The sequence below is a fragment of the Oryctolagus cuniculus genome, chromosome 6 (assembly GCF_964237555.1).
Source record: "Oryctolagus cuniculus chromosome 6, mOryCun1.1, whole genome shotgun sequence".
Taxonomy (NCBI): domain Eukaryota; kingdom Metazoa; phylum Chordata; class Mammalia; order Lagomorpha; family Leporidae; genus Oryctolagus; species Oryctolagus cuniculus.
In genome coordinates this window covers 94,352,789-94,379,077 of record NC_091437.1, presented here as the reverse complement: position 1 = coordinate 94,379,077, position 26,289 = coordinate 94,352,789, and the positions used below count along the sequence as shown (strand labels likewise).

General features: G+C 36.7%; 1 protein-coding gene across 1 annotated transcript in view; it reads right to left on the bottom strand.

Moving 5' to 3' along the window:
- The window catches only part of C6H8orf34 (chromosome 6 C8orf34 homolog), a 491,602-nt gene that overhangs the window by 169,934 nt on the left and 295,379 nt on the right, over positions 1 to 26,289 (bottom strand). Inside the window, 1 exon segment of the mRNA XM_002710514.5 lies at positions 3,083 to 3,218. Within this exon segment, the coding sequence (XP_002710560.2) occupies positions 3,083 to 3,218 (136 nt within the window).

Here is a 26,289-nt window from a genome sequence, read left to right as displayed (position 1 = left end):
TGAGCTGGAACTGAAGTGGCGCAGCTTAGACTCAAACTGGCATCCATAATATGATACTGGCATAGCAGGAAAATTTACTGCTCTATCACAACACTAGCCCTTTTGCCCTCATCTCTGTTGCCCTATATCTATGATTCCTAAACCCCCAGCAAGTTGAGAATGAAACCAAATTCCTTACAGTGCTGTGTGTGCAGATACTAAACAGCATCAGGTCCTAGTCTCCCACATTATCGTAGACTCCCTCTCTTAACTTAAAATTTCCTTTGCCCTACTTTTATGATTGCACAGTTAAGTTACTGAGTTGAAGAAGTGGTGCAACCAGTCCTGCAAATTTCCTATTCATTACTTCATGAGGTCATTTATTTCCCTTATGGATAACATCTTGATGTTTAGTGTTGTCTCAAGGGATGTCTTTGCCAGAAACTCCAAGTCCTGAGCAAAAAGTAACTACTGACTGCATGTAGTCCCTGGACTGACTGGAATACACTCGGCCATCTTCAAAATTCCATATATCTGACTAATCAAAGGAAGGTCAAAGAACACCCAGGAACCTGGACACATACTGAACTTGCATATCTCAATCCCAAATTCAAGCTGTAAGAACGTTCACTTCTAACATCTTGAGGAACCCAGGAATGAAGTGAGAACTGCTGTGCTCTTTGATCTGCACTTTGCAGTAAATACCTACTTTCTTTCACTACCCTGGTGTCAGGAATTGGCTTGCTCTCTGGTGGGTACATCCAGTTTCGTGAGTTCTATAGCAGTCACTCAAACCAACTTTGGGGGTGTATAACAGAAAGTTGACTTGCAAGCAAGGCTCATACTTCTCCGTTCTTTGGTCATTCTTTTGGTCCATTATTGGTCTCTCATTCTTTTGGTCACTGAATAGAGTTTGCGCTTATGAAGTAGGCAGGCATACAGGCTAATATTGATTAGATCTGTGAACTGGAAGATCACGCCTTCGCCACGCCCCTGTGTGACCTCATGCCCCTACCTGATACCTTCACCAAGCCCCTGTGTGGCCTCATCCCCCTACCTGGCCACACCTGAATGCACACCAGCCAATCAGGTTAATTAACCACTCCCCTTTGGAAGTGGGTTAAAAGCCTGGGACACAGTGTGGCCTGGCCTGCTCTTCTTCCGTGGACTCCTGCACCCTAGGCTTCCTGGCCCAGATACCGGCCTAGATGCTCTTCCACGTGGCTGGTTCCTGGTGCTCGGTATGAACCCCTATTCATCCCTTTCTCTTAAACAAAGCTCTCACTCTCCTATGCATCTTTCTCACTAAATAAAAGCTTAAAATGTACCATACTGCCTCATTTATCTGTGCTGGTATTTAGAATTCTTCTCTAAACATTAGGCAAGAACCCTCTCTGGCTTATTAATATTGGGGATTTAGTAATAAGCCCATGGTGAAATTGTATGGCACCCCAAATTCTGGTAGCACATGTGGCACCCCAGATAACGTTCTGGGGAACTTTAAAGGGCCACATTTTAGTGTAAATTTTAGGGAGTCTTCTCCGATTTCACTTAGCTGCAATTTCATTATTGGCTTCATGACTTGCAACAAAGGACCCAATTTCAAGGTCCCTCCCCACATAACAGGGCCCTGATAAAGTGGAAGGACTTAACAGTACAGAATGAGAGTGTAATATACTCATATGTGACCAGTTATTATTCAGTTTGGATATTTCTTGAGTAAATTTAGTTAAGTACTCACCTTAAATGCAGCTAGTGATTTACCATCTAACTGTATCACTGAGAAGCTTAGAGATAATTTATGTCTACATGTGCACGTATGTTTGGTCCAGTACTAATTCAAATCCTCAATAATTCAGTTAAACATAGACTTTCCCTTTAATAATAATAATAAAAAGCACAAAAACCTCATATTCCAATTTTCTACAAATGATAGAAAGAACCAAACATCAGTCTTTCAATCAAATTATAAATGTTCAAATACCCTATAAAACACAATGGCAAGTAACTCTTCCATAGAGGATTTTGTACACTCAAGATGTACAAATCTTATCACATAAATGTTAGAAGCTTTCGTCACAGTCCTAGTAAAAAGTCAATTCACCAAATATTACATGCCAGATGCAATGTTTCCATTGGTGTTTGCATTGTGCTAAGGCATTTCTCTTAATGTCCTCCAATGACATCCCTTGGTTTTCTCAGAGGCATTCTTTCTATTTTCTAAGCCAGGGACAATTAAAATAAAAATTCCAAAGGGGTAAAGCAAAAGAGGAGAAGCCACAAAACCCTGATTTGATTTTCCTACACTTTTCCCCTCCCCATTTCCAAGCAGTAATCCCCTCTCAAACAGTACAATAGAACAGCTAGACATAAAGAAAAGGAGGTAAAATTGGCCAGCCAGTACATTGTTCTTGCTAATCTGAACCATTTACATAAGGGTTAGAAGGCTTGTTTCATCATTTAAACAGACTTAAAAGCCGCTTTGCAAATGAGATTTAGTTCCTACAAAAGAATGAATTCTAGCTATGTGGTGAGTTTTTGCTAGACCTGCACCGGGAGCTGACTTGGCAGTAACTATAAGCTACTTCTCTGGCGACATACAGTACATGCAAAGATTGCTTCCAGCTGCCAAAACTGAAAAGCATCAAGCTGATTAAATTCTTTCCAGGAGGTCAACAGGATGAGGGGCAGGTTAAGAGGCTAATAATATTAGATCATAAACTGTACCTGAGCAAACTCTTCCTTTATGCAAGTGCTTTTAAAAGTGGTTTTGAACAGTCAGAGTCCCTTGAATCTTCTTTAGAAAGGAAACAGAAGGGCAGACAGCAAATGACATTCAGAGCCAGAAAGACTTAAAATAGTCTCAAGCTGTGAAATGAAGACAATCTAAACTCTTTGATTCATTATCGACCAAGGAGGCATTGGGCACAAGGATAGGCTGCATAACTAACTCCCTTGCCAATGTTAGCGTAAAAGATAAAAAGAAGGAAAAGATTTTCTGAAAACAGAAGACCACATTCTTTGCATCAAAATCTTAAATTTAATAAAAATAAATATCATCTTTATGTATACTTTATTATGTGATATTATTATGTGTTTTTACCTGGCACACCTTGAACAGATGTTCAATGTGACCTTGGCCTGAGGTTCAGCAGCATGAGTAGGACGGCCGGGGTTAAATTTGCTCCCAGAAGGCACCAGAGTTGTTACTCCCTCCATTCTTAAATCATCAAGATCCTCTGTAACAACACAATTACAGAAAAGATGTTAACTCTACTAAAATTAAGGAAAAAGATCTACATTTTCAGGTATATGCCAGTATTTTGTTAAGCAAAATACTATTTTAAATTTCTTTCACAAACATCTAACCTCATGTTCCAATTTTTAAAAAGATATTTCTACAAATAGTTGAAAACAAATTATGCGAGATTTACAGAAGGCAAAATGGCTAGAGAATGAATACACACAGACAATGGACAGAATGTTTGCGACAACAGAACCGTGATGCACAACCCCTACCTGGGAAATCAAATTTTAGGCAATTAGCCTAAAATGCTCAGGATGTGATCAACAACCTCCTGTTTCCCTATAGTTTGCCTTTGATTTCAATTCAGAATCAACCCAACAAAGCCAAAAGCGATTATACAAAATCTTTGCTTCTTAATAGTCTGCCTCCATTTTTCCCTTCTAACATTCTCTAATCAGAATATATCTGAAATCATCTCTCTCTGGTTTTTTTTTTATTATTATTATTCTTAACTTTTCCTGTGTGCTTTTGATATAGGCAGGGAGGTTCTCTCCCCATGCTCCTGGTGCCATGACATTTCCAAGATTCCCGAAATGGGACACAAAAATGGGTAGTTCTCAAGCCCTGACACAAACTCCCCTTCATTTTAATATTTGATTAAGCACAACCCACACACCACCCTTGCCCCATGCCTTCACATCAAACTTTGTTAATACAACATAACAGCAACTTCAAAAGTTGGTGCTTCCAGTGAATTAAAATATAGCTTCCTTTTTGATCTTATGGTTCTTTGGCCTTTCTGTTGCCACTACCAGAAAACTGAAACTGCTCAATTTTCTTGCCTCAGTTAGAGAACATTCTGTACTTTATTTAGCTTTTTATAAGGATTCCCATTGAAAATCCTGACCCAATATTATTTGTTGATGGATCATATGTGAAAATGTGAAACTAGAGATTATTTAAGAAAGTTCCTTTCCCAGAAGGAATGTAATTGCTATGAAATCTCCTTAACTAGGAAGAATTAACCATGGAGAAGAAATTGGAAATCAAACACCACACGTGGAACTCAGAGGAACTTTGTCCCAGGTCGTTGCCTGTTTTGGGGGGCACATTAAACTCCTCTGAAATCATTTTCCACTCCACAAAAATTCTTGCAACACCATTTCCTTCTCTCTTCTAAAGAAAGATATGTAAGTTTCTGAATCTAACTGGGTAATTATCTTCCTATGCCTCCATTCACATTAATAATTTGAATTCTTTTCTCTTGCTAATCTATCTACTGTCTGTTCATTTCAGTGAACTTTGCTGGGGAGAATTTTCCTTCTTTTCTTCTTCCCTCTCTCCTTTCCTTCTTTCTTAGGAATTGCTTTCCAATGTAAAATATTATTGAAGATACTCGCTTACAATACTGACTCTAGTGCTTTAGATAAAGCAGATATACCTCTTTGTTTTCAAAGGTACAAAACCAGTACATGAAGGACAGATTCTGTCCAACTAGGAATTTCTTGGAGGCAACCAGGAATACTTTCTGTTACCAAAAATACTTAGGATTATTACAATAACTGCTCTGTTGCAGTGAGTTTTAATAAACCTAAACCTGCTCATTCCTCTCTGTGTTCTGGTGAATTCTTACTGCCTGCAACAGTAGCCTCAATCAGTGGCTTCCTGCAATCATATTATTGCAAAATTTAAAAAGGAGTTTATTACTGTATAATTTTCAAGGTGACATGATATACGTGATAATTACTACAACACAATTCTCATCAATTCTCATGGTAATGTGATATTAATACAAAGAGAACAGATCCAAAGCACTTCATAGACACAATTCTAAGAATATAATGAGACGTCCCTTCTCAACTATCTGGTAAATGGGAAAAAGAAAGCTATGATATATAACAATAGTATAATGTAGTGTTGTCAGCTCTATTCCCCTCCACCCAAAAAAAAAAACAAAAAACAAAAAACAAAAAAAAAAACCAAAAATGAATCTTTTTAAATGTTGTAGGAAACAAATGAGAAGAACAATTAGCCAAGAATTAAAAAAAATGCCAAATATTGTCTCTTGGCATTTAGCACGATTTACTTTTACCCATGTTTCCCTATGTTGCAGAGGCTATAAGATTAAGAATTACATTTTTTTTTCTCTTTTACTGTCTAGTTCTCCACAAAGAGTTTCATCAAATAGTCATTAGCACATCTGGAGAGTAGAAGAGGGATAGACTAATTCATTTCCTTTTGCAGCAGTCCCATTTGGGTGGACTTCAGTAGAGATGAGAGCTATTGGTTGATTTTTCTAAACCTTTTTAATCCTCAGAATAATCATGCTTGTACTACAGAGGATTTGTGACATTTAGAGCAATTTCCAGCAGTTTTTTTTTTTTAACTTTTGGGTGGCAACAGCCAATCCCTGACCCACTGAACCCCAGCCAGTTAATATCTTAAAGTTGATGGTGGCTGCATTGATCCTCAATCTTTCAGGTCAAGCATCTAATTCCTTGAATTAAATTCCTAGCAATTTTAATTTCACAGAAGAGTTTTAGTTTTCTGAATGAAAACTGACTGAGAAGGGAGTCATCAGGAAGTTGAATTAAGTTAGATGACAGATGTGTCAATGTACACACGCTAGATGAGGCAGGAATGTGATATTAGGAGAGTGTAGTCTCCCATCAGGAAGAGGGATTAAAGTGATCAATCCTGCATTTTAGAAAGGTGACTATTGCCATATTTATAGAAACCAATTTACCAAAGAAGCATTTTTAAAATTATAAAAATTAATTTTAGGAATATTCTTTTTAAACATAGACAATATTACAAGTAATATAATCTCTATAAACTATGCCTCATTGAAATAAATATACTTATTTAATGCATTCATTGAATAAGTTTAGAGATTTATAACTCATAATCATAAATGTACTTCTTATTAATAAATCTTTGCTCAGAAAAATAAAACTATGTAAACATTCTGAACTTATATTTAATATAGTCAACATATTCAATATATTACAGAATTGCATCACCTAGTTCATTAGTAAAGAGCCACATGTTTTTCTGAGCACTTGAAATGTGGCTAGTCCAAACTGAAATATACAGAAAAAAAAAGACACAAGATTTAGAGATTTAATACAAAGGAATAAAAGTATAAATCTAATGATATTCTCCACAGAACAATAAAGAAACACTATTAAAATTTGTATGACCACAAAAGACCATGAAGAACTAAGGTAATCTTAAGCAAAATGAGCAAAGCAGGAGGCATTACACTACTTGACTTTAAAATATATTACAATAGGGGCCGGCGCTGTAGTGCAGTGGGTTAACGCCCTGGCCGGCATCCCATATGGGCACCGGTTCAAGACCTGGCTGTTCCACTTCCGATCCAGCTCTCTGCTATAGCCTGGGAAAGCAGTAGAAGATGGCCCAAGTCCTTGGGCCCCTGAACCCGCCTGGGAGATCCGGAAGAAGCTCCTGGCTCCTGGCTTAGGATTGGCGCAGCTCCGGTTGTTGTGGTCAATTGGAGAGTGAACCAGCAGATGAAAGACCTCTCTATCTCTCTTTGCCTCTCCTTCTCTCTCTGTGTAACTCTGACTTTCAAATAAACAAATAAATCTTTAAAAAAATGAAATATATTACAATAGTAATTAAAACAGCGTGGTTTTGGCATAAAGACAAATCTATAGATCAATGGAACAGAGTAGAGACCCTAAAAGTAAACCCACACTTCTATGACCAACTGGTCTTTGACACATGTGCTAAGAACATTCATTGGAGAAAGAATTGTCATTTTAATAATTGGTATGAGAAAATTGGATATATACATGCAGAAGAAAGAAACTAACCACCCATCTTTCACCATGTACAATAATCAACTGAAAATGTATTAAGTATCTAAATACGATACCTAAAACTTTGAAACTCATAGAAAACATCAAGAAACCATTTCAGGACATTGGAATAGACAAGTATTTTCAAGATCAGATCCCCAAAGCGCAGGAAATAAAAGCAAAAATAGACAAATTAGGTTTCATAAGAGGTTTTGCTGTGCAAAAGAAACAGCCAGTAAAGTGAAGTGACAACCTGAAGAATGGGAGAAAAAATTTACAAGCTATACGTCTGGCAAGGGAATAATATTCAGAATATATAAGGAACTCAAACAGCTCAATGCAAAACCACAAATAGTTAAAATTGGTCATTAGGTGTAAACAGACATTTCTAATAGGAAAACATACAAAGGACCAATAGGTACATGAAAAAAAAAAAAAAAAACGCTGAACATCACTAATCATCAAGGAAATGCAACTCAAAAAGCCACCAAGAGAAATCACATCACCCCAGTAAGATGGTTATTATTAAAAAGGCGGTGATAACAAGTGTTGGCTGTGATGTGCAGGAATGGAAATCCATGCACACCATTGGTGGGAACATAAATTAGTACAACCATTGTGTAAAACAGCATGAAGTTGCCTCAGAAAGCTAAAAATAGTAGTGCCATATGATTCAACAATCCCATTCCTTGACAAATATCTAAGAGAAAGGAAATCCATTTGCTGAAAGGACATGTGTATTTCAATATTTATTGAAGCATTGTTCACAAGTCAATAAATGGAAACAATGTAAGTATCCATCCACTGATAAATGGATAAAGAAAACGTGGTACATATGAACAATGAAATATTACTCAACCATAAAATGTGATGACATTTTGTTGTTTGTAACAACATAGATGGAGCTAGAGGTCATCATGTTAAGCAAAATAAACTAATCATAAAAAGACAAATATCACCTGAACCCACTCATATATGGAGGCTAAAAAATAGGTGACCTTATTATGCTTAGTGAATTAAACCAGTCCCCAAAAGACAAATATCATATGCTTTCCCTGATTTGTGGTAACTAATATACAGAGCATGTAATGTATAAGAATGAAGCTGACATTTTCAAATTTGGTTATTGTTTATAGCCTTTGTCTACATTCTTGAGGAACAGTGTTTTTTCTACTTACTACTTGTTGAATTCTTTATTTAGTGGAAGGATAAGCTTGTGATTATAAAGCAAATTGCAAGAATGTCACTATAGAAATTAAAAGAAAAATGAGAAAGGAAGGAGGAGGAGGGATGGAAGTGAGGGAGGGAGAGTAGTGTGGGAAGTATCATTACACTCTTTTTTTTTTTTTTTTTTTTTTTTTTTGACAGGCAGAGTGGACAGTGAGAGAGAGAGAGACAGAGAGAAAGGTCTTCCTTTGCCATCGGTTCACCCTCCAATGGCCACCGCGGCCAGCGCGCCTAGTGAGCTGCGGTGCTGGCCCTATTACACTCTTTAAAGTGTATATATGAAATACTTGAACTTTGTTCCCTTTTTATAAATAAAAAAAGTTTTAAAAAAGAAATAAAACAAAATAAAAACATAAGCGATCTCATAGAAGTTAAAAATATAGCCGGTGCCACGGCTCACTAGGCTAATACTCCGCCTGCGGTGCCGGTACTCTGAGTTCTAGTCCCGGTTGGAGCTCCGGATTCTGTCCCGGTTGCTCCTCTTCCAGTCCAGCTCTCTCCTGCGGCCCAGGAAAGCAGAGGAGGATGGCCCAAGTGATTGGGCCCTGCACCCGCATGGGAGACCAGGAGGAAGCACCTGGCTCCTTGCTTCAGATCAGCGCGGTGCGCCCACCGCAACCCACGCTGGCCAACAGAAGAAAGACCTTTCTCTCTTTCTCTCTCAGTGTCTAACTCTACCTGTCAAAAAAAAAAAAAAAAAAAAGTTAAAAATAGAATGGTGATTGTAGGAGGCTAGAGAGGAAAATCAGAGGGTAGGTTAAGGAAAGTTTGTTTGGCAGGAACTAGGTTACAGCTGGATAGGAGTAAGAAGTTCTGGGGTTCTATTGCACAGTAGGGTGACTATATGTAATGTTAATGTGCTGTATATTTCTCTATTTTAAAAAATATCTAAATATAGGATTTAGGGGTTGTTTACATTATAAAGAAAGGTTAAATGCTTGAAAGAATAAATATATCTTGATGTGAAGGGGAAGGGCAGTGGGAGTGGGAGTGGGAGAGGGGAGCGTTGTGGGTGGGAGGGAAGTTACGGGGCGGGGGGGAAGCTATTGTAATCCATAAGCTGTACTTTGGAAATTTATGGTCATTAAATAAAAAAAAAAGAATAAATATATTTAACCTGGTTGATATAATACAATGTATATATGTAACAAAATATCACAAAGTATACCATAAATATGCACATATTTATAAAAAAGTACTGTGATTCCAGTGAATTGGAATCAAAGGATTCCAAAGGATAGAGTTTTCAGTTTTTATGAATTTGTTATCCTAAGTGTTTCTGATTCTGTGGCAATAACAAAACATCTAATTAAATATTTTTCATGTTGACTACATGTTTAACTTCCTTTTTTTTGACAGGCAGAGTTAGACAGTGAGAGACATGTTAAAATATATATTATGAATAGAACCTGTCAAATACAATTTCTTAATAAAATTTTACCTGTTTTTCCTTTTTTAATGTGTCTAGTAGAAAATTTAAAATGAGTATGTTACTTCATTTCAAGGTTCATATTATATTTCTATTGGCCAGTACTATTTTAGAATATATTTCATGACTATGCTGATAAAATTATATTTTAAAATAATCTTTGTTCTGCAACTTTAAGCTAAATAAATACTATTTATATTAATGAAAAGAATAATAGTCATTGGAACTATTCAAGAATAACATTTATGAGCTAAATCTAATCTTTTCATTGACTATCTTTAAAAGAATACTTATTTTCATTCCTTGCTATCATCCCTTCTGCCCTTATTTTTTCCCTAAAACCTTTTTCATTACTTGTTTTGACACACACACACACACACACACAAGCACACACACACACACATACATACCTACCTACTTAAATATACATGTATCTGTACTCCACACATATACACAAAGATCTATTCCTTACTTATTTTTAAAACTCTATATCTTTTTCAACATCTCAGAATAGGAACTTTGTCTTTGTAATCTCAATGTCATAGAAATGAGTCCAGCACACAGAAAGCATTAATTGGTATTTGCTGACCACAAGACTTCATATAGTTTGATAATTAGTTAATTAATCATTAGATAATGTGATCATTACCTGGAATTGATTTATGGAAATGGGTTTTTGAAGGAATACTTTTTGTTACTTATCTATATCCATTAGAAAAAGAAGAAACTGTGAACAGGGAGCTGTGATGGGAAGAAGCCTTTACTGGGAGTCCACACGTAAGAGCCTGAGGACCATGAGGAAGAGAGAATGGACTCAAAGCTTCTTTTGGAGGAAGACTCAATAATGTGTAGTGAACAATGGATGGAAAAACCGGAAAAAGTTTCTCCATCTAATCACTTTAGGGAACTCAGGAAGAGATAATGCTTTCACTTTCACACATGCCAACATGGCGCTATCTTCAAGTTATCCATATGGGTTTCTGGAAGGCAGTGGGATAAGTCTGGAGACATTGGAGGAGTTTGAAATGGAACTTTACACCATCTGGCTGAGAAAAACTGACAAAATTTTCATCCCAGTAGTTAACATTAGGCAGTGACACTTCTTGTGTCTAACTGTTCTTTACAAGTAAAATGTGTGCATTATATGAATATTTTATTCAAAAGCTTATGAAGAATACTACTTTTTTTTCTTTTTCACAACAGTAACTTATTTTTAAAGGTAACCTATAAAATTGGGATTCATCTTCCACATCATAGGAACACAGTTGAAGAAGATGAATTAATTTCAGCTAAAGACTTGTGAGCATTTTATCTCTATATAATGGCAAATAACCAAGAGCTAATCAAGCAAAGAAGTGTTTTGATTTAATTTAAGAAAATAACAGCTGCCTAGATGAAATAATCCCAGGGCTTTCATTTCATTCAAGTGTAATCCATGAAATAATTTACAGCTGCTTGAACTAGACAATGTGGGAGATGAGTGAATTTTCACATCTGTTTCAAGGAACTTTATAACGAAAATTAAAAGCCTTCCAAACATGAGGCCCCTCACAGCCATTCAGTGATGGGTTGCAAAGAGTTATATGGCAGCTTTTCCCTGCATTGTAATTGGTTTGTTGATTTACATCAATAAAGTTGATCTGGTCAAATGTTTCAAGCAGATGTTGTATATTCTGAATGAATTATTAAAAATAAAGCAAATGTTAAGAAAATATATCAGAAATGAGACAAGTTTAAATAAAATGTGTACGAAAACTTTTTAGCTATGTGAGACAGCTATATTTTCTAAAAAAGGAAGAAAGGACAGCAAGACATAATTCACTTTACTGGGACACATTCTGGTTGAAAGATGGAAAAAGGATATTAAGGTCATACTTCTTATTGCTTCTCTATTTTTACAATCATGCCTCAAATATAACTTCAAAATTTTTTTAAAACATCAGAATAGTACAACTTCAAGTTTATAAACAATAATCAAGTTCATAAATGATAGGAACAAAGAGGTAGTTACCAGAAACTATAGGCTTTAATTTTTTAGATTACTCTTAATTTAAAAATTATTAGAATTAGATTTGTATAAAATGTCCTGCATAATTTAAATGCTATGTTGAAGCTTCCCATTTTAATAGCATAATAGATTAAGTTACAGGATATTTACTTTCCTTGCCTACATGTGATCGATAAACAAAGAAAATGATTAGTTCAGTAAATTGGGGAAAATGGTTATATAAACTAAAAATTTACAAATATTCTGTGTCTTCTATTGTTGACTAAAAGGAGCAAGAAACTTCCTGATGAATTTTTTGTAAACTACCAATTCCTGTTTAATTTGTTTGAACACAATCTTCAATAGAAAAACACACAATGACCATAAGTTTTGTTAAAAAATTTATAGGTTAGAATGTGTTTGCTTATACTGCAAATAAATGACAAGACTTGTGCTAATTGAACCCATCATTATATAAATTGTTGAAGCTCTTCTGTTAGTCAGAAAAATTAAGACATCTGGGAGTGGTTTTCTCTTTCCAGGCTGGAAGAAAATACTAGTTCTTCTAGCCACTTCAAATCCAAACACTATGCAAAGCCTGGTTTCTACATCAGAATGCATTTTTATTTTTCTTGAGTTTCACCCATCAGAAATTCAAGACATTATATTGTATGCACTCAACAATGGACTTCTGTTTGCTAAAACTTTTGTCACTATTTGAAGGTATGACAGCTACAGGTTAGAGAGTGTGAACAATTTTCTTTCATAAAATTAACAAAATTCCAGGTGTGTGGATGTGTGAATGCTTGTCAGGGTAGTGTTGTGTAAGCAGAGTGATCCGGTATAAATGAAAACTCAGTTGCAGCCCTCATTGAAATGACAGCAAAGAAATCTAGAGGCAATAACAGAAGAGTGGCATCAGGAACCAGGTTTTAAGGGCAAGGAGGGAGACCACAGACAGTAGAGTAGCAAAGAGAATATGAGTAGAAGGAATACTTCCCAGGAATAGTGAGGGGAACCAGGCAAAATGCTCAGAGCATAGACATAAGTAAAGCAAAGATTTTTATCTAAGTTATCACGAGGAAACGTTGATTGGCCCAGAAGAATGGTATTAAACAAATGATTAATTTTTGTATAGGGTGATGGGTTAAAGTGTGTGATTTCTTTCTACTGTGAAAATCACACAAAGTCTTGCAAACTGCTCATCATTTTTACTTACCACATCAAAGTGTATTTACAACATGTTGATTCCCCTAGGTTGTGTCTCTAGCTCTAGGACTCATATATGAAATATCTCTAAACAGTTAAGTCATTCTTTTTGAGAATGTACAACTCAACATGGGACTATGATTATGACTGTGGGTCTATTAGGTTTTACTAGGTTGCTGAAATCATTTCAATCACTAGAGCTGAGTTTTCAAACTTATATTTATTCTTTTTGTTGCTAAAACTAATCATTAACCTTATTTAATATAGTGTTTATACTCTGACAGAATCTATGATAAGTAAAATAAGTCTTATATGTTGAGAATTGCTTGTATGCATTCTATTAATACTTTGATTGCAGATGAACTTTGACCACAAACCTATAATTGTACCTGTACCATATTTAATATTTTTTTACCTTGATCTAGGTCATAAGTATTGATTGGGCCCATTTTGATGAGTGCTTCTGCTTTAGATTATATTATATTCTAACTCAAAGAACAAATTGCAAAAAGCCCAAAAGGGAGACTATGATAAATTTATAAATTTGTATACTAATTGCTGGAGTCCCAATCCTAGCAATTACATTTTCTCTACCTATGTTGTAAACTTACCATTAGTATAGCTGATTCTGCCTGATGTCATTTACTACATATATTAGACATTAATACACAAAATTAAATTTATATGATAGTAGAGGATTTTTTTTAAAAAATGTTACTTATTTATTTATTTGAAATTCAGGGTGGCAGAGAGAGAGAGTCAGAGGCAGAGAGAAGAATATCTTCCATCTGTGGGTACAATCCCCAAATGCCTGCAACAACCAGGGCTGGGCCATCCAGAAGCCAGAAACTAGGAACTCCATAGAAGTCTCCCCCACAGGTGGCAAGAACTCAAATACTTGGACCACCTTCTGCTGCCTTCCATTAATGTAGTCCCATTTTTTAGGAAAGTAGATCTAATAGGTTAATATAAAGATGACATTAAATATCATAGCTACCCCTTCATCTACCCTCCAAACTCTTTATTTCTGTCTTACATTCAGCCCCTGGAGATAAATAGAAAATAATCAAATTTGGAGAAAAATTGAAAAGAAGAGTATGGTTTGCCATACACTAAAATTGCTGCTGATGTATTTCAGCTATGGTTGCCGACTCATTCTCCCTTGTGGTGCACCACAGGCAAGCAGCAGGCACATGACATACCTTTCCCATCACTGAGATGAAGCCACACGCCACAAGATGTTGCCACCCTGTCTGACACGTTGAAAATCCATTTTCCATTCTGCGGTGCTTTCTTGGAATTCACATGCTGTTCTCATCCCTTACACTTCAAGCCACAAACACTGCCACTCCAAATGAAATTTTACAAGACCATTTTCGATTTGTTCCATTTTCTTGGATAGTTGCCTCTGTGGAGTGATTCCTTAGTAATATGTCATGCAGTGTGATATCACTTAAGAATCTCATCTCACTTCCTACATTAGATGCATGATTTTTGAGTTTCCTAAAAAATGAGTACTTAATATTAAGAAAAATATAAAAATCTGCTATTTAGCTATACAATACACTCCTTTATATAATAGCCGTAGACCCTTTCTATACTTGAGAAAGCCAAGAATGTAATGTTAATGTTCTCAGGTTTCTGTACTTGTTCTGTCCTTAATCTGGTAAACCCTTCTCCTAGATATTCTCTATATACCATCTCCCCTCATATGATTAAACATTGCCTTCTATTGACTATTATATCAGAGAGAGCATCTTCTATCATTGTTAGTCCTTTATACTTCTTATATTCACAGCATTATTTTTTTATTTATTATTCATTATTCATAACCTTACTAATAAATTCCCAGGAAGCAAGAATTATCTCACATTTGCTACCATATCCTTATTTCCTAGAATGGTCATTGGAACATGGATGTTTACTAGTTACATTTTGAATTGTTGAGTGAATAAATTACTCCAACATCATGCTTATTATTATTGCTATTTATTATTATTCCCATTTTTCACATGAATTATATTATAGGGAAGTTTCTTAGAAAGTCTATAGCATTTTCCCAAGACTCACAAGCATTAATTGGTAGAGACAGGAATTGAAGTTTGATTTTAGAGTTGAGGGTCAGCTTTTATGCATACATGTAAACACCTCAACAAAGTATTTCTCAAAGTAGTGGTTATATAAATTAAAAAAAAAACATTATTTGTGTTATGTTTCAGTAAACATATTTAATAAATTCCATAGGTGATACTATTCTCCGGTGTCAAATTTTTAGAAGAAAATTATAGTGCTTTAAGTGTGTGTTATGTTTAATCACTTGTTTGGACTGAATATATAAGTTGCTATAAAATTTGTATATTGAAATCCTAACCCCTAATGTGATGATATTAGGAGATGAGGTTTTGGGAAGTGCTTAGATCATGTATATGGAGCCTTCATGAATAGAATTAGTGTCTTTAGGAAAGGAACGCCAGAAAGCTCACTCGCCCTCTTTATGTCATGTGAGTATAAAAGCATATTTCCTGCCTTCAGACCTATAAGAAACAAATTTCTGTTATTTATAAACCATCCAGTTTATGATACTTTGTTAAAATATCCAAATGGACAATGACAGGTACTTTCAGATGTTGTATCTTATTTTGTCTCACATGAAAATGTCTAAGGCAGAAGTTCTCAAACATGAGTGATTTGCCCCTTCTCAACCACAAGATAACATTGGGACAATGTTTTGTTGCTTTTTATAATTTAAAAAAAATTATTAAGATATAGAGAACACATTTCACAGATAAAATTCTAAGAAAATAACCAAACTTTCCTCCCTTGATCTTCCTTCCTTCATTTATTTGTTTCTTTGTTTCTTATTTTTCCTTTAATTTTTGTAATAACATAATTTCAATTTACTTTATAATCACAGGCTTAATGCATCACTAACCATAATGTTCAACAAGTAAAAAGCAGAAAGACCATTCTTCCACAGGAATATAGACAAGGGCTACAGACAATAACTGAATTGTAAGATGTCAGTTTCATTCTTACAGATTGTGAGGTTTTTTGTATTCTATATTAACTATCACATATCAGAGAAAACATACGATATTTGTGTTTTGGGGACTGGCTTATTTCACTAAACATAATGGTCTATAGTTGCATCAATTTTGTTGCAAAGACAGGATTTCATTCTTGTAATGAGAAAATACTATATATTCCATAGTATATTGTTTTACCTAATCATTAGTTGATGGATATCTGAATTGATTCCATATCTTAGTTATTGTGAATCGAGTTGCTATAAACATGGGGGTAGAACTAACACTTTCATACACTGAATTCATTTCGCTTGGGTAAATTCCCAGGAGTAGAATGGCTGAGTCATTTGGTAGAGCTAAATACATTTTCCTTTTTTCATAACCAGAGGTGAAGATGGGGAGTGCTACTGGAATCTAGTTGGTAGACAGCAGCCCCCTAACACTGAAAATTATTAAATTTAAAATGTTAACAGTGCTGAAGTTTAGAACCACTGCTGGGGGGATTGTTGGATCTCTTAATATTTATTAAGCATTACAAGAGTGTACCTTATATGAACAAAATGGATAGGCATAAGAAAAAATAGAATTTTGGATGGGGTTTCAGAGGGTTTTGAAAGTTTTATGTTTGGACCAAGCAAGAGTATAGGTCAGATTCAGCCTAGGGATGTGACATTTGAGCCAGAGACTAGTTTGATCAGATTTCATGGCTAGTGTGTGGTACAGCCCTGGAATGGAGCATTAAAGCAATGTTTTTCCAACTATAGTACCATAGCCTATTCAAATTATATTGCTGATTAGTTCTTCCTTGCACAAAGTTGCTTTGGTCTGCTGGGGCAGTGTTGCATTTATTTTTACACCAGTGTCAATTATTCCATTTTATACTCTCATCCCAAATGGTACCTAACTAAGGAAAATTTTACTGGAAATTTTATGACACTATGGAAAAGATAATTGAGTTTTACATAGTAAATATTCCCCCTTTAAAATACTTGCCTCTGTTGCCAATTTTTGTTCCCTGTGGCTACTCCATATCTTGCATCCCAAATTTTGTGTTGATTCTTACACTTTCCATAACTGTAGCCTCACCTGCAGTGCTTTCAAAGTACAGTTGAACTAACTCTAATTGCATTCCTAGTGAACACCAAGATTAATAAAACAAATATCCCATCTTGAAATTTATCTTTTTTATGAAATATTTTCTGCCATCCCACTTATTACAGTGCCCTTTGATATTGTGAGTGTCAAGCTTATAGCCATGCCATCAACCTATCAGATTGCTGGACAAACATATCAAATGCACATATGTTCTGGTTTTCCCACTTACAATGTTTTTATTTCTTTGCCCTTCAAGAGGACCATAAAACACCATTTTCACTATTCATTCAAAGGTGTGATTCCCTCTTACTGATTGTCATCTGGATATAGTGACTTGGCTTCTAACTAGTAGAATGCAGCCGTGTTGCTTGGACTTCACATCTGTGATTAAATTACAAGAGACCATGACTTCCACTTCCATATTGCTAGCACTTTCTATGCTTTCTTGGCTTCCACACTTGCATGAAACACTTTGCCAGGTTGAAGAGGTTCGTATCACAAGAGACTGAGGGTGGCCTCCCTTCTTACTCCCTCCTTCCTCTCTTTGTCTGCCTTTCTTATTTTTCTTTTAATTTTTAAAAAGACATTTATTTATTTGAAAGACATAGTTGTTACAGAGAGGCAGAGGCAGAGAGAGAGAGAGAGAGGTCTTCCCTACACTGGTTCACTCCCCAGATGGCTGCAACAGCTGAAGCTGCACCAATCTAAAGCCAGGAGTCAGGAGCATCCTCCGCGTCTCCCACATGGGTGCAGGTCCCAGGGACTTGGGGCACCTTCTACTGTTTTTCTAGGCCATAGCAGAGAGCTGAATTGGAAGTGGAGCAGCCAGGACTTGAACCGGTGCCCATATGAGATGCCGGCACTGCAGGCGGCAGCTTTACCCACTACACCATAGAGCTGGCCCCTTCTTTGAATTTTTACAATGACATACTTTCCTTCAAATTATTTAGAATAAAATTTCTAGTGAATCCTTGAAGAATTACTTCTGGGAGTAGTTTTACATGAATAACTCCAGTTGAAGATCAGTTAAAACTTATATATAAAAGACAAGCAATTCTACATTATCTTATTTTAAGACACATGCCATTTAAATTATTCCTTAAAGTATTTTTCTTGGTCGAAAATGGCAAGTAAAATCATACATTAAAGAATGAGAGTCATCTAAACTTCCAATTTGGCCAATTTATGATATAGACAAATTGTCTGTAGGATATTCTATAAGAAATCATGATTTTGTTACTTCAAAATTATTTATAAAGGCTTATGGGGGGCCGGCGCCGCGGCTCACTAGGCTAATCCTCTGCCTTGCGGCGCCGGCACACTGGGTTCTAGTCCAAGTCGGGGCGCCCGATTCTGTCCCGGTTGCTCCTCTTCCAGGCTAGCTCTCTGCTGTGGCCAGGGAGTGCAGTGGAGGATGGCCCAAGAGCTTGGGCCCTGCACCCCATGGGAAACCAGGATAAGTACCTGGCTCCTGCCATCGGATCAGCGTGGTGCGCCAGTCATAGCGCGCCAGCCGCGGCGGCCATTGGAGGGTGAACCAACGGCAAAGGAAGACCTTTCTCTCTGTCTCTCTGTCTCACTGTCCACTCTGCCTGTCAAAAAAAAAAAAAAAAAAAAAAGGCTTATGGGGCCTGAGTTTTTCCCTTTTGTGTCCTGATGTTGATTACAATTATGGTTTACTTGATGCTCTTTCTTAAATTCAACCACAATTATAACAATATTTGGATAGGAACAATATGATTTACTTTGTGAGTCTCAGATCCAATATGTGTTCTCACAAACACATTCTGACAAAAACTAGAGTCAGCTTGTAGCAGCTTTTCACGGGACACATAATACCCACAGGCACACACACACAAACACACACTACTCAAGTACCAAAGCACCACATGTGCATTCCTACCTCACTGTCCTAGCTCAGTGTCTGCAGATGGATCACAGTCATGGCTTAGATAAAGCCACAGACAGAGGATCATCCAACCAACACTTCCTTGGGTTCATCTTCTGGAACTTTTGCAATTATAAAGAACACCTTTTCATGTAAAGATGTATTGAATATATTTCCAGACACAACTTTAAAATACTGGTGTTCCCACATCCAGGAAATATTTCTGTATTTCTTACTCTATGGACCACTATTTCCTAACACAAACTGATTCACTCTTGGAAGTTTGATTTATTCATAGCCTTCAAAACACTTAGAGTGCTCTCTAAATACAGTTAGGATGGGTGAAAAATATAGTATCTTTTATTTTATTATATGTGATCTGACCTTGTTGTTAAGTCTCTATTCTGTCGGATAATGGGGAAAAAAAGAAAACTAATAATATTTTTAAAAATTTAAATTTACAATTTACAGATCCTCTGGGTTGAGATATTTCTTTTAGGAAACTTTGTCCTTTTTCAGACATAGATACAGTCAAATTTGGTTCAAAATCTCTCCTTTGCTTCTTTCAAGTTTCCCTTCCTCCCCACCCCCTTGCCACTCAGTGTGGCATCTAGACACAAGGGGAGCTGGGTGTCTTCTGGACAATGGATTACATGGCAGCTCTTCTCGGTTCAGGTCCCACTGGACCCTCAGAAGACAGCTCTTATGGAGCCTGGTGACTGGTCAGGAACTTTGTGCTCCAGCCCTCTACTGCTGACTCAGCCCCAGCTCAATCATTAATCCTCGGAAGCCCAACTCCAATTTCCTGGGCTCTGGCCTAGGCTGTAGCACTGCACCATCTGCTGTGGAGTCCCTGTGTCCCTCAGTGTGGCAGCCTCATTGCTCTCGATTCCTGACTATCTTTCACAGCCTTCATGGGGCATGTGGGAGCCGGTGGGCGCCTGCCATGTCACACAGGAGCTCAAGAAGTTTGAATGTGCTTTCCAGGCCCATCTTATTTATCCCTTCCCTTCTCCTGCTTTCTGTTCTGCATTTCTGTGCTATGTGACTGGAGAATAAAAATGGGTAGCCCAAGAGATCCATATTGTACATTAAACAGTCTGAGGTGGTTGTTGAGTGAAGATTCTGTCACCTTCTTTACTCCTAAATCCACTTACATACTTTTATAGCCTATGCAACCAGGATGTCTACCTTGAGGGCTAACTGGAGACATTTCTCTCTGATTTCCCAATTTTGTCTTTTTACTGCTTTTCTATGATCCAGGACTGCAAGGGATTTCCTTTTGCACTTTGTGTTCAACTGGGTACTTTCTTTAAAATCCTATTTTTCAATGTGACTATGACTCCTGATTAAACCTCATAAATGCTTTGTTTTAGAGAGGCAAAGGGAAAGCTTTGGGAATTTAGAAAATGCCTCTCACTTTCTTTATGGATCTTGTATCCCTTTGCCTTCAAAGAAATTAACTCTGAAACACAAAGCTGATCAATAAGTAACCTCTTTATTTTAGATGGTACTGCTTCTTCCTAGAAATGATAGCTCAATGTTGTCAAAAGCAGGGAAACATAATATATAATTAAAATACAATTGAAAATGAAAAAAGTTCATTGATTCAATGGCAACCATTATCTGTATTGTTCATGACAACCTTGTTTCCTATGGGCATTGTGTGTCCTCACTCAAAAGTTTTATTCTCATCCATAAAGACTTCTCATGATTTCACCAGCAATAAAAATCAACCTCTCCGTCCAAGTTCAGATCAAACATCACTCTTCCCTGAAGACTTTCCCATCATCCTAATTCTCAGTAATTATTTCTTTCCATTGAATGTCAGTGACACATTACTAGTGATATTTACACTTAGGAGTATACGGCTTTGCATCAATTTCTTACTTTAAATATTAGTCTACTCATTCCCTGACTACTCCACCTCTTACTGAGAGCTCACATACTTGTGTGGATCACTTTTGTTGCTTCTGCACCATGTCCATTCAACCCCTACCAGCTTGACGAAAAGCTTTTCAGCTATAGGTTGATTTTATAGTTCTTAATTTCATTCACATTATTTTGATCTTTTAAATAATGTAGTTGATGTTAAATCTTTGGTCAAGGTAAATAATTATACCTAGATTTTAAAGAATGGAAAAGAGGGAATAAGCTGTGTGCTTATATTAGAATGAATTATTAATTATTGGATATAACACATAATTAACATAATTTTGCTCATCACTGGTACCATTTTGTCTTTTCAAAAAGAGCGCTAATTTAAATACCTCTAACAATTATCTTAAGAAAATCAAGCCTACTTGAGATATTCCAGATGATGAGATTTTACTAAGCTTTCAGTTGGGTGATTAGGGAGGAGACAGGTGATACAAATATTAAAATGGTATAGAAAAGGCAATCAATACAGGTTGCAATGACCAGATAAGTAAAACAGTGTTGTGGAGCCAGAGCATGCCTCTATTTTGATAGTGTTTCAGAACACAGGTTTTACCCCTGGAACCACGCTATTGAGATTCAAATTCTGATTATGCTTCGTGCTGATTTTTTTTCTCACTAGACCTTTTTTTCATGGGTATCAAAATTTTATGACAGAATTTCCATCAAGCTGTTTCTATAAAAAATTACTGATTTTAAAAACTAGTCACTTATAACTGCCACACACACAAAAAGAAATGGTCCACAAAACATTCTTTCCTTCTAAAGGTTATAGCATGCACCGTTATCATCAGTCCTTTGCTATTAACTTTAAATGGCCAATTGAGACAAACAGTTCTGAGTCTGTTCTTCTATCGCTGATTAAGACTGGGATGGCATGAATTAGGGATAATATTACTTTAGCCTTCTGAGCTTTCTGGGCAGACTTGATAACATTGCCAGCTCCAGCCTTCTTGTCTACTGCTTTGATCACACCCAGAGCAACTGTCTGTGTCATATTAAGGACAGCAAAGTGACCCAGAGGAAGATAGTCAGAGAAGCTCTCAACACACATATTATTTAACATGTCAAAGCCTCAGCTTCTCCATTGGGAAAACGGTGGCTTACTCGGGATTTGTGAAAAATTATGTCTACCACACAGAAAGCCTTTAGTAAATGGCAATGAAGCTGTTATTAATGTTGGAAACGATCAAGATGAACTCGTGATGGAAGCACTGTGGGTGATACTGATGACCAGCTTATCTCCGTAGAGCTATGAAGAAGAAGGTTCCGTCATCTGGTAATTTGCTTCACAAAATTGCCCAGCATATATCACTTTCACAGTGGCCCCTTCGCAAGTTTGGTTTCCTGAACTTTCCAGGAAAAGGCAACACACATTAAATTGGACAAGATGGCATCTGACAACAAAGCCACATTAACCTGAAGTTCATGTGAAAAACATAACTCTTCTCTTTGACTCACTGAAATTCAAGATTTCATTGTTGGCGTTTTCACACTCTGCTCACTGGCTATTATTTGTATGCACATGGACAATTGAAATTGGAGCCTAAGTTAACGTGCATTTTCACTTTACCTTCTAATCAAAATTGTTAGAAGGTTAAAATCTGTGAAGAGTGAGTAGCAAGGAATAAGTGACAATCTGTCTCAGAAGTAGTGGTTTCGAGGCCGGCGCTGCGGGTTCTAGTCCCGGTCAGGGCGCCGCATTCTGTCCCGGATGCCCCTCTTCCAGGCCAGCTCTCTGCTGTGGCCAGGGAGTGCAGTGGAGGATGGCCCAGGTCCTTGGGCCCTGCACCCCATGGGAGACCAGGAGAAGCACCTGGCTCCTGCCATCGGATCAGCGCGGTGCGCCGGCCATAGTGTGCTGGCCGCGGCGACCATTGGAGGGTGAACCAATGGCAAAAGGAAGACCTTTCTCTCTGTCTGTCTTTCTCTCACTGTCCACTCTGCTTGTCAAAAAAAAGTAGTGGTTTCGATACACTTGTAGATATTTAATTTCATACCATTACAAAATGAAAACTTATAAAACTTGAAGGAAAAAAAACTTTCAGTTTAATTTTAAAGAGAAACAGCTACAAGTAGCAACTTTACTTCCAAAGTGAAATAACTAATGCTGTATGCTAATTTTTGTTGGCTGAAAGGGTATGTGAATGTTTTTTGGTTAAAACCTTCTTGAAAAGTTTAAAGATATTTACTCATAAAATGCATCCATTTCTTGTGGTCTCAGCTAATAGCCTTAAGAAAAACTCTTGAAATCACCAACTGATTTTTTAAAGGCTTTTGAAAGGTAGAGTGACAGAGAGAAAGGGAGAAGCCAAGAGAGAATCGTCCAACTACTTATTCACTTTCAAGATATAAAAGGGTAACAGCCCTGTTTCCAATGCAATTTTCCTTTTTTATCCCAATGTTTTTAAAAAAATTTTGAAGGAGAAAATAAATCAGGTGATTAAGTTGCAATATTCCTCTCTATATATTTTCAAAGGTAGGCTGCCTTGATTTGTCAATTTTGATATTGGAAACTGATAGAAAATTATAAGATTTTTTTTAGACTAATTTGTTTCTTTGAAAAAAAGTTATAGTTTGTCAGATCATCCAGTAACTAGAATTGCAAAAAAGAATGGTACTTGAAAGACCAAACAAGCTATTGCATATACTTCAGATGTGAGTGGCAAATCCAATACTCAACAGAAGATGAAATGCACATTACTATGAATTAATATTTGTTGAATGTACACTACATGTTGAGCAATATTAGACCATTTACCTGGATTGTCACTGCTCATGCTGCCAAAATCCAAAAGGCAAATGCGAATTTCAGTCCTATTTTGCAGATAAAATTAACTGAGTGTCGGGACTAAAGTCACTGCCCAAGATCAAACAAGTAAGTTACAGGGCTGAGTTTCAAACATAGGCCATTTAGCTTCAAGCTTTGCATCCTAAACTTCCCTCTCTTATCAACTTTAAAACATGGTAAATCATCTGCACTCTCTTAGCTTTCCTTCCAGATCTCTAAAACCTGAATTATGTTGTCTGTCTCTTAAGCCATTTAGAATAATAAAGTTTACTTTTTAAAAGATTTTTCATTTGAAAGCCAGAGTTACAGAGAGAGGGAGGGGACAGGAAAGGAGAGACAGAGACAGAGACAGAGACAGAGACAGAGACAGAGAGACAGAAAGAATATCTAATCTACTGGCCAAGTGATCACAATGGTCAGGGCTGAGCCAGGCCAAAGCCAGGAGCACCGAGCTTCTTCTGGGTCTGCCACACGGGTTCAGGGTGCCAAGCACTTTGGCCATCTTCTGCTGCTTTTCCAGGTACATTAGCAGGAAACTGGATCGGAAGTGGAGCACCTGGGTCTCAAACTAGCCCAAATATATAATGCCCCTGTCGCATGCAGCAGCTTTACCTGCTATACCACAACATCAGCTCTTCGTTATTTTTTGAAATATTTATTTATTTATTTGAAAGTATTGGAGAAAGAGGGAGAGAAGAAGGAGAGAGATCATCCAACCCCTAGTTTACCAATGTCTGTAATATTCAGGGATGGGCCAGGCTGAAGCCAGGAACCAGGAACGGCATCTGGGCCTTCTTTGTGAATAGCAGGGACTCAAGTAGTTGAGCCAGTATCTGCTGTTTTTCCAGGCACATTTGTAGAGAGCTGGTTCAAAAGCAGAGCAGCCAGGACTCAAACTAGCCCTCTGATACGGGTTGTGGGCATCACAAGTGGCAGTTTAACCCACTGAGCTACAATGTCCACTCTACCAAGATATTTTATTGTAGACATAGAGGGTCTTGATTTTCTGTTACCAGAACAATACAGTTGAAATGAACTGAAAACTAAGAACAAGAACAAATACACTAAATGGTTCTAATTTTCTTCTAAAATGTTCATCACTTTCTGCCTCTCCATCTAAACATTTGTTTCCATCTCTACAACCTTAGCTTACACTACTTCCCTGATTTCTCTGTGAATTAGGCATTCCCATGAATTCACATGAGGCTCATTAAATCTGTCAAATTGCTGATAAATCCATTTTTTTCTAATTCTTATTTCTTCATCCTTGGACATATAACTAAAATGTATAAGACACTAATATGCTTTCATTAGTTACTTCCATCCTGTCTGTATTGTTCTTTTATGGTTTTCAGATGTCCCCAACTAAGTTAAAAATTGAGGAAAAGATACTAATATCTTCTATCTCCTCCTGTAACTCTTGCTTAGTAGCCACGTACCCCCAAAAACTTGGTAGAAATCTAAAACCTGCTGATTATGTGAATTAAATCAAAAATATCTGAAAGTCTATCTTCCTAAACTAAACTATCTAAGTTCAAGTGTGATTACATTGTTTTAATATCATATATTTCTTAGGTCTTAATATAGGTTTATTACACTAACATGTATTTGATATATCTCATGAGAATCACTAAGTAAGTATTACAACCAATGATTATAAACAAGTGTCAACACCAGCTCTTAGTACATGTAGTGCAACAAACAGCACATGCTTCAAAGTATTGCCTCACACCATTAACTTTTTGGATTACTCTCTTCCTTTCCACCTCTCTTTCTCATATATCCACTTTCCCAGAACTCCTAGAAATGACTGAATTACATATCAAGAATTATTGTTTAAATTTATATTAAGAGAATTATTTTTTAATTAAAAATTTTTATATTGCATATATATCAAACATTCCATAAGGATACTGCACACTGCTGTTAAAAATTCCCATGGGAAGTTGGTGCTTGATTTTACATGCATTACCTTTTCTAAGTGAATGTTAGAGATCTCAGTGCACTTGACCCAGGCTCAGCCTCTGCGCCTTATGTATACCTAGCTGCATTTGGAATGATCTTGGACATGGCAGGAACTGCCTTTCTATTCCAACTTTTTCACAACATCATTCTTTATCTCTGACTGGCTCCACATCCCTGGTTTTGTGCTTAATCTGATCATCCACCATCTTCAGAGAGTTGAACCATAACTATCTTTTCCCCAGATTTCCTTCTCCCTTGAGAGCTAATGTACTCTAAAACTAAGGAAAATATTAATCATAGGAGAACTTAATCATTTCCCTGGAAGACTCATCCAGACTGAGTGTTTTCTCCATCTTCTTACCTACCATTGATTTTTCTATTTACAGCAAACAATGCTGCCATCACCACACCACTGTTCTCTCAAGTCAGTGGTTTCACAAATCTCAAACCCTGAGAAAGAATTCAGTCTCAAACGTAGTTTGACATTGACGATCATCAAATTTTCTAAAAACTCATCACAACTTTGACCAATTTCTGTTTTTCCTTGTAGCTTTTTATGATTTCTTTCTTTTGTGACTTTTACTTTTGAAAGTCCTCAAGTTAGCATGCTTAGTTTTCTTTTCTTACTCTCTGTTCTATCCTGGAAGATTACTTTAATCCCATGGCTTTCAACCACCACAT